At 37.3% G+C, this 9,183-nt stretch overlaps 1 protein-coding gene across 1 annotated transcript; it reads right to left on the reverse strand.

The window, feature by feature from the left end:
* Positions 1-5,244: 5,244 nt before the first annotated feature.
* LOC104071420 (protein slowmo homolog 2-like) lies at positions 5,245-8,881 on the reverse strand. Its single transcript, XM_009581780.1, is given in 6 exon segments — positions 5,245-5,871; positions 5,874-5,940; positions 6,631-6,733; positions 7,571-7,641; positions 8,209-8,298; positions 8,672-8,881. Coding segments are annotated over 6 exon segments (696 nt in total). The 3' UTR covers positions 5,245-5,716.
* Positions 8,882-9,183: the final 302 nt, after the last annotated feature.

The following is a 9,183-nucleotide window of genomic DNA, read 5'->3' on the forward strand; positions in this document are numbered from 1 at the left end:
TTACAATACAATAAAAAGCCAGTATCAACATGATTTCAAACAGACTGTGAATTCCATCATCCCTTCACTGTGTTCCTTCTGCCTTAATTTAAAATGGCAAAGTTATTGCACATTTTCCTATGAAATAACACTGTCAAGAAACATGGAATTATGACCACTATTGTATAAAATGTACAGGTCAGTAATAATGCTTCCTACCTTTGATAGCTGTGGATTTACCTCCTTTTTCTGCCTGTGTAAGCCATTTTGGGCTCTGCTGGTAAAGCTCTGCCGTTCTCTCTGCTGATGACCCTAATCTGTTCTACAGCTACTGGAACTCATGCCAATGCTGATAACAATAAGGGTCATCTCCTATTAAATCTCCTCTTGTCTAATTACAGCACTCAGCACAGAGCACCAGCAGAAAACATACTCTGAAATCAGCTCTAATCTTAAAATAAAGTTGCACTTCTGTGCTGTTTCCTATTACAGGACAACATTTTGAAGGTTAGTTGATGAAGCAGATGAAGACATTAATTTTTAACTTTTGGACACCTGGATTCAAAGTAAAAAATAATTTTGCAGTGTCATCCAAGTTCTCAGCTGTCCATTCTACAAAATCAGGCATAAATAGTTTCTGGAGGGACCCAGGACCTGCAGAGCAGAATTCAGGTACACTCAAATTCTAAGAATCTTGTGCATTACTTCCTATTTTAGTGTGTTTAATAACTTTTGTTAGCTATGTTACTTTTTAAATGTTGTTGTTATGAAATATGTTTTTAGTTCGGTGTTTTTAAACTTTTTGATTAAAGGACTGTCAAACCTTTCTGGAGAAAATGTAAAAAAGCCATCTTGTGTTGAACTTCTTTTGATATGTGTGTCTGAGAAGAAAGACTAAGTTAACAATGTTATACTGTTTTACAAAACTGTAATTTTCTCTGTTGTAACAACATACATTGTTTACAGCATCAAATAGTAGTAGATGCGATATGAAATTATTGTAATACACATTGCAGAGGCAACAGAATTTCAGCCCCATCTAATAGCTTCCTATAGATAAGGAGATCCTCCATATCTCCTCTTTCAGTGTGTCTCACCTTGCTGCTGGCTGCATAAAGATTGTATCACTTCTCGTATTCATGCTTTTTTGGCTCAAGAAGTTGACTTGGCTCAACAAAGGGTATGAAGACCACTATCTTCAGTGCAAGGAAAGAAGTAGGACAGCACAGCCAGGAACAGGAAGGCAGGCAGACAGACACAGGATTGTTTCCTTTCGCTGAAGGTAAGCAATTAGTTCAGCTTAGTTGTAACATTTAACCTCATCTTCAAAATAGTTCAATTTTATGGCAACATATAAAGCAAAGCTATCAAATTATTTGAGAAAGAAATGAACAGGTCCGTTGCAAGTGAAAGAACAACCTTCACCTTGAGAAATGGAAGGATTCTAAAATGACTCAGTGCTTTCACACAAGCTCTCTTTATCAGCACTCTTCAGTTCTTCTATAAACATGAACCTCAACAGGATGCTGATCTTTCCTTTGAACCAACTATCTGTCAATGCCAGGGGGCTTTGAAAGGTTGCAGTTATTAGACACTATGTGCTTAGTTTTACTGTGTATGACATTTATTGGAAATATGCTGGACTGTACAGTTTAACTGCAAATATAGACCACAATAGACAGATCAGCAATGTTGTAGGAAATGGTGGTTAAAGTTTTTTCTGTTTTTTCCAAAACAAAGAACTGGTTTACATTTATAGTTAACTGCTATATGACTGAACAGGTGCTGACACCCATTGTCAGCAAGAAGAAATACTTCTCAGGCAAATTAAACCTTTTTAGAAGAGCTTCATTTCTATTGCTTACTGAAGAAAGTGGTATTATTTTAGTGGTCATATAGACACAAGTCGTTTCAGTGTCACGGTAAATTTAGGATTTTGCTTTCTTCCATGGTAGCAGCTTTCATCATTTTAGATTGTCAAAAGCAGTACCTTGTGGAACACAAGAGTAGTAGGCAATTAGCAAGGTGCACAAACACAAGGCTTTAACAAGTTTATAGTGCAGATGGGTACATGGAAGCTAGACAACTACACACCATTGAAAAAATTTAAAACCCTATAGTCTGTTTTTCTCCAAATGCCTTGCAGTTAATGTAAAACAAGTTAATCCATTATACTGCTGCTTTAGCCATGCCTGTTTAAATCAAGGAGTGAAGGACAAGGTGAGTGTAATTTACAGTAAAAAAAAATCTTTACTAAGTTAACACCAAAATCCCACCACTGCTATGGCCAATTCTTATATCAAACCTGAGGGAAAGTAATTTTTCCATTCCTTGTTTCAACTTTTAGATACAAATCAGGTAAGCGGTTTCATTCAGAAGAATCTTTCCATAGGCATACGGCTATATCCATACAAATATTTGAGAATTCAAGAGCACTACGTTTCCATTAGATCCAGCAGATGATGCAAGCGTTCAGTCTCAACAGAAGAGGGCATTAAGCTTGCCAAGACCTCAAACTTCCAGCTAGTGCAATTTAAACTTCTCGTTTTAAATTAACTGTAATAGCATTTCTGGATGCAACTTGCTTTAGAAGGATGCTTTGGAGACTTGTAGCATGTCCCTCCTCCTGGCAGACATCCTTAGTAGCTGTGTTGAGTACTTAAGGGTCACAGGAACATGAGACAGACAATGAATTAAGACCATGAACAGCAAAGAAACCTAATGATTTATTACTGAAAACTTCAGAAGGTGAGCAGTAAGAAAAAAGATTTAACAGTGCCATCTTAAAATACTCTTCAGGCCATTGAGCTTTGCATCTAAAGCTTACTCACTTCTGTTCTATTTCTCAGCAAAGTTTTACTGATTTAAAAGCCTAAATATGCAGATAAGGTAAAACATGAATCCATTTAGGCAAGCTGAAGCAGGTAGGGATCCACCAGAGACCACACCACCGATTTGTTCACATCACACTCCTCCACCTCTGCCCCTTCTGTCCCCCTTTTTTCTTTCTTCCTGGTCCTTTAGTTTTGTCCCTCCAGCTGTAGCTCCTTTCTTACCCCCCTCCTCCATTCCTTCTAACCACCAGAACACACAGCTTCTCTGCACTACCTCAGGTCACACTCACTGCAGTATTGGTGCATTCATCCATAGCACCCTACATTCATCAGAGCATTGCCAGCCATGACACAGCCCTGCAGTGCACTTTGAAGTTGATCCAGTTGATCCACATATGACTTGCTGAAGTGGCTAGCAAAGAAACCATCTGGGTACGTATGCATACCGAGCAGCAGGCAGGTATCTACTTCCTTCTCCTGTGATGGGGCAGCACATACCTTGTAACTGCTGCACACAGAGTCCCCTACTCCCCATCAAGCAAAGCTTCTTTAGGTGCAGTCTCCTATTCTGAGATTTCTGGGTAAACAGGCAAGCTGTTACATGACTGTACGGACCCAAATATTTTGTTCTCTTTTGCTCTTAACAATAGTGAGCATTAGATTCCACATGCAGAGACACATTCCTTAACAGCTAGATTGTAGCATACAAAACTCAGTCCAAGTAGACCGAAATCTTTCCACAGGATCTAGCAAACTATGAAATCTTGTCACTAGTTAATGTGTCAGATTTGCAGAAAAGCAGTTATTAAGAAGCAAAAAAGACTACTGCAGCTGTAAATGTGCATTTTAGGATATGCATTTCAATAAGAGAAGCTACAGAGTATTTCTTCACCTTCACCCTCCTCATTTTAGGTTTACTCACCTAGCAGATAAAAAACCCAAATAGATCAGAAAGTTTCAGGAACTAGCCAGAACTCAGATAATATTTTATTTAAAAAGTGCCACATACAGAAAGCCATACTCCCTGACAGAATGAGAATGCAGGCATATAAATAAAATACAACAAAGAAAATAATGATCTTTCAAGAAGTTGTTGAATGCTTGCAAAAATTAAAGTTTTTTTCAGTGCAAGGGCAAACTGTGAGTTCATACTATACAGTCCTTAGTGCAGAAAAATTAGGAAAAGAAAAAATCGACTTTAAAATGCCAAGTGATGCTAATAGCTAAACAAACATTTAAAACCAGTTTCAAGCACTGCATTTTTATCAGAAATGATGGTACAGTTTTGCAGAAGTTTGGCATACACTTATTAAATTGAAATGCTGTTTCAGTTGTAATAACCTCCTGTAAAAGCATGGCAAACCTCAATGATTTCAATTTATTAAGGTAGCCTCAAACCATTTCTTTTTAGAAAAATATTTAGAATAGTTAAATTTTTAGACGTTATATGTACCTTTTTTTTCCCCCCTACACAAATCTCACAGAAGATTGTGTTCCGATGTGTTTACCACTTAAAATAAGCTCTGGTTCTCTATACAGCAGACACTGTTCAATAGGCAATTCTGATGTAACAGAAATGGTATGCAACGTAAAATGTGCTGGAACAGGTGACATTATAGTTCTTAAAGGCTAAGAGAGAATCTTGAAATTACTTGTAAGCTTAGAATCAAAATTCCAGGAAAAAACTCTGGCACCAAAATACAAGCATCAGCTAATTCAGGGCTGTGTCTTTCCATTTTTCCTTCACATTGAAGGAGCCTCATGGGACAGATAGCCTCTGCTGAAGTGAACAAGACTACCAGCAGACTAGTATACTATGTAAGGAAGGATGTCAAGGTCTGACCTTTAAGTTCCCACAGCTAATGACTGGTGACAGTACCAAGAAACTACAGCAAGTACCAAGAAACAAACACAAACTGTAGAACACATTTTATTCTCAAGGTTTTCATTTAGAGAGCCTTGTATTGTGAGCAAATTAGTTCAAAAGGTAAAGGACCTTCTGGAACTTAGAACACTATGTTTAAATTAAGGACAACACAATATTCCGTTGATGTAACAGGTTATTTTTGGAACATTAATGCGTGTATCGTTAACATTCTTTAATATCACTTCCTCTTATGTTTAGGCATCTCTTTAGCCAACTTCACAAATGTTTTTTAGTCCTTTAAATGGTTCTTTGAAATTTTGAAGTGAACACCTACTATTCTTAGATGCCCTAGCAGCTTTCAAGATTCTAAGGCTCTATGCTTATTGTACCCCTTTATTTAACGGGCTTTTAGAAATGGAGATACTTACTCTAGAAGTTTAAGATAAAATTTTATTTTAAATTACTGCATACCCAGCTCATTAATGTCGCATTTAGGAAGAGAATTTAGGTCTTAGCAGATAAGAGACACTTTGTATGTTTTACCTATATTGACTGAAAAACAATTTGAGTACCATGTTAGCTCAACCAAACAAGTTAAAAAGCTTATCAAAAAATATTTTGTACATACTTTTATATTTCAAGCGTCAAGTAATAAACTTTCTATTAAACCAAGTTGTATCACACAACTATCAAAAATCAACGAACAGAACAATGCTGGAACAAACCATTCTGCTTAATTTTGGGCTTGGTCCCAAAAGAGGTAGTCCACAAGTCACACAAAAATAAAAATTCCACAGAAGTTAACCTAACATGCCAATCTCCTCCACCATATGCAGCCTCATCGCTAAATGAGGCTGTTTCATATCTGAAAACATTATAAGTTAGTGTTCATGTAAATACAGGAACAATACTTGAAAATTATTTCTTCATCTGTAACCAAAATTCGGTCCAGCTGAACCAATATATTAACTAGGCTTTGCGCATCAGCCTCATTAGTAAGAATTCATCTTTTCTCCAAATTAAGTTTGAAACATGCCTAATACACAGGTATGCCTTTAAATAACAAAGGATACATGTATTTAGGTTTGGAGAGAAGCTTCAGATTGTTAAGTCTCGTTAGTAATACAGATATATTTAGTATCATTTCTCTACAAATGCTGCTGCTGCCATTGAATTCCTCATGGTTCCTCTTGCTGAAGCTGTGAGCTCTTCAATTTCAGCATTCAGTCTATTAATTACCCATTCCAATGCTTCGCGGCCCTACAGTTAAAGAAAAGTTTATACGTGTGTAAATCTTCGCAAATAAGTAAATAGGTTAAACCCTGTCTTACTGAAAATGACTAAAGACACAATAGTTGAAAAAGGAGGAAAAGGTACAGAAATACGTGCCTTTCTGATATTTTTTACTTCAATAACCGGAGTACTGCAGGAACAGGTACTGCCTTACATCTCACGAAAAAATTCCTTATGTCAGCAGTGCTCACGTTATGAACCACAGAAGACTTTTTATCCAGATTGTTTTATCATTCTTGAGGCTGAACTCAAGACAACTTTGGATTCCCAGAGGACAGACTCTCAACTAAAACACCACTTCATTATTCCCACGTAACTACTTCACATCTGTCTCGATGTATATCCTTTTCCAATAGCAAAAACTAGTAGAAGGCATCAAGAGGGCAGCAAAAGAATGACAGCGCCAGGCTGTTAAGTGAGTGGAGATGTTTTTCCAGTGAAGATTCAGAAAGCTTTGCCAATAATAACATTACTTCCATTCACAAGAGGAAAAAAAAGAGGAAGTTCAGCAAGCTGAGCATTCAGTCTCTACAGTAAAGGCAGAACTATGCGGACCCTTCCGAAGATCGCTGACAAAGCCAAAAAGTAAAATAGAGATTTTTATTCCCTTTGTCATTTAGCCAGTGGTCACAGATTTTATACAAGGGTCACACTTACTTTTTTAGCATTGGAGGAAATTGTGTTTGCCATCAGCCCTTCTAGGTAACTGCTGAGACTGACACCTTTTACAGATATTATTGCTTCTTGTGTCAAAATAGTTCTGAAATAGAGAGCAGGAAACTGAATTATTCTGAGTAGTTTAAAAAAGAACGCATTGATGAAAGCAACTTGCTCCTCCCCAACAAGTACATTCCCTCATCAGCTTCGCTGTATAACACAGAACTTCTTGCCCCATAAACACAACTCACTTCCACAGTGCTTAACTGCTTTATGTTTTGACTCAAAAATAAAAACCAAGAGTCCTTACTAAGTCCAAGTGTACCTTTGTGGCACTCAACTATTTTCGTCTTCAGCAGCAGCAAGTTAAGAGTGGAAACAGCAGATTTGGAGTGAAGGTATACTGGGAAAACAGTATTAAGACATCCCCTTCAACAATAGGGATTTAACATTTCTTACTGTCATGAGAGAAAAAAACCTCTTATGTTAGAATCCCTAGAAAGATCCTTCAGAATTACACTCGTTCCAGGAGTACAGACTCAGCAAGCTCTAAAGTTGCCTTAAAAAAGAAAAACCAAACCCCAAACCTCCAAAATTATAGACTAAAGGCAGGTTCTGTGCTCAGGCTGATGAAGAGATCGGAAATAAGGAGCTGGTAACTGAAGACGTATACAAACTCAGTTACAGATAGGACACAGGACAACGCCCTGAAAAGCTGATCTGAATTGGACTCCATCATAGCATGACAGCAAGTTTCCCAGTAGTGCTCTGCAGAAGCAATGTCACTGGAAAAAATGACAGTCCATTTAATTCTTTTTTAGACAAGTTACCATAACAAAGCTGATGTAAACCTCATCTTCTGTTCAAGGGAAAACATGGGAATTTTCAAAGCCAAAGTCTGCAGTACTTCAGGGCAATCTCAGAACAAAGAGGTACTTACTTGTCTGGTTCGTGAGGGTGTGGTTTATAGACAAGCCTCTCATCTACTGACACTAGGTTTGTAAATGAAATCTGTAGAATATAAGACAAGATTATTAAAGGAATGTAGTAAATAAAACTGCAGATTCAAAACTCATGCTTATACCTGATTTAAACATTATACTTTTCCTGCAAGTATTAGGGTTATAGAACAAGATAGAGAAATCTCCAAGTTCAGCATTTGCTGATCTAGTTCTCTTTCCTTAAGTTTTTGGACCATTCACCAATATACAGTACCACATTTATAAGAACATTTCAACAGTGGGATCAGACAGATGGAGTAGTACAAAGAGCAAAATGTTGCATGATTAGGAAATGGTGACAGTGTACACCAAATGGCTTTTAAATTTTTTTTCTTAACACCACCCCTCCCAAACTACTGCTATCCTGCTCATTAGTATGTTCAGATGCTTTGGTCCTGACAAATTCTAAAAACCTAGTAGCTCCTTTCTGAAAAACAGAACAGTCAACTCTAAACCTTTAACTTGTATTGTTCTAATGCAATTTTCAAGTCATTTTCAAGATGATTTTCCTTTTCAAATTTACAAGGAATTATTATAATCTGTAATCTATTTCAATTGCATAAACACAGCTACTTACATTGCTGGATTTAAGCTCCATTGTTTTTTTCACTGGGTCAACAACAGAGTGCTCCTGAACATATGTCTTTGTTCTGCACGTGCCAATGAGCTAGAAGACAGGCAAATGTATATGGAATTAATTATGCTAAACACTTGCAATTTTTTTAGTGCCTAGAAATGCATAAGTAGTGGTCATTGTATTGAACAGACACCAAGACAACAGAATTAGGGTTTAGCTTAAAATAAAACTATTAAGGTATTGAGGTAGATCTCATTTTCAAGATGGAAGCAATCTAACGTCTAGGCAATTTTTGGCTATCAGGAAGTCACTATGTGTATTGCTATTGAGCTTTCCCGATAGATAAATGCTTGTCTTTTTAAACCATTAAAGTTATGAAATGATACATGTCTATTACAACACCTGGTTCACAAGTTTCCCCTCCCTCCGGCATCCTTTTCAAGCTCTACAATACAACACGTACCGATTTCACAATGGCGGGTATTCCCCATTCTGTACTGAGGAGCCTGTGGCTGTGCAACTTCCCACCGGGGTCTACGTGTCTGTCCAGGACATCGACTCCAACCACGCTGGGGTTCATGGGATTTGGGTATTTCTGCATGGCAGCCGTTGTTACTGTTTCCCAGGGGTGACTGCCAAAACAGAATCAAGACAGAAAGTTGTACACCTTCATTTTTTAACAGGATTTCTATTGAAACGGAACACAACACATCAGTTGATTTATATTTTTAAAGCAGTTCAATTTCCAGTTCTCAACCCTACAAATATCCTTCCCTAGAGAAAAACATCTATTTCATGGATTGGACAGTGGTACATGCAAGTTAAGCATACAATACACCTGATTAACCAGGACTCCTGAGTTCAATTACTTTCTAGCTTATAATTTGGTAAGAACATCTTCCCTGTGACATAATGCTGAAAGATTGCAATTTTTTTCAGGTTTCAGTAATACTTGACTAATTTATTAAGCTGTTA

Source organism: Fulmarus glacialis, unplaced genomic scaffold (genome assembly GCF_000690835.1).
Source record: "Fulmarus glacialis isolate BGI_N327 unplaced genomic scaffold, ASM69083v1 scaffold44667, whole genome shotgun sequence".
Lineage (NCBI taxonomy): Eukaryota > Metazoa > Chordata > Aves > Procellariiformes > Procellariidae > Fulmarus > Fulmarus glacialis.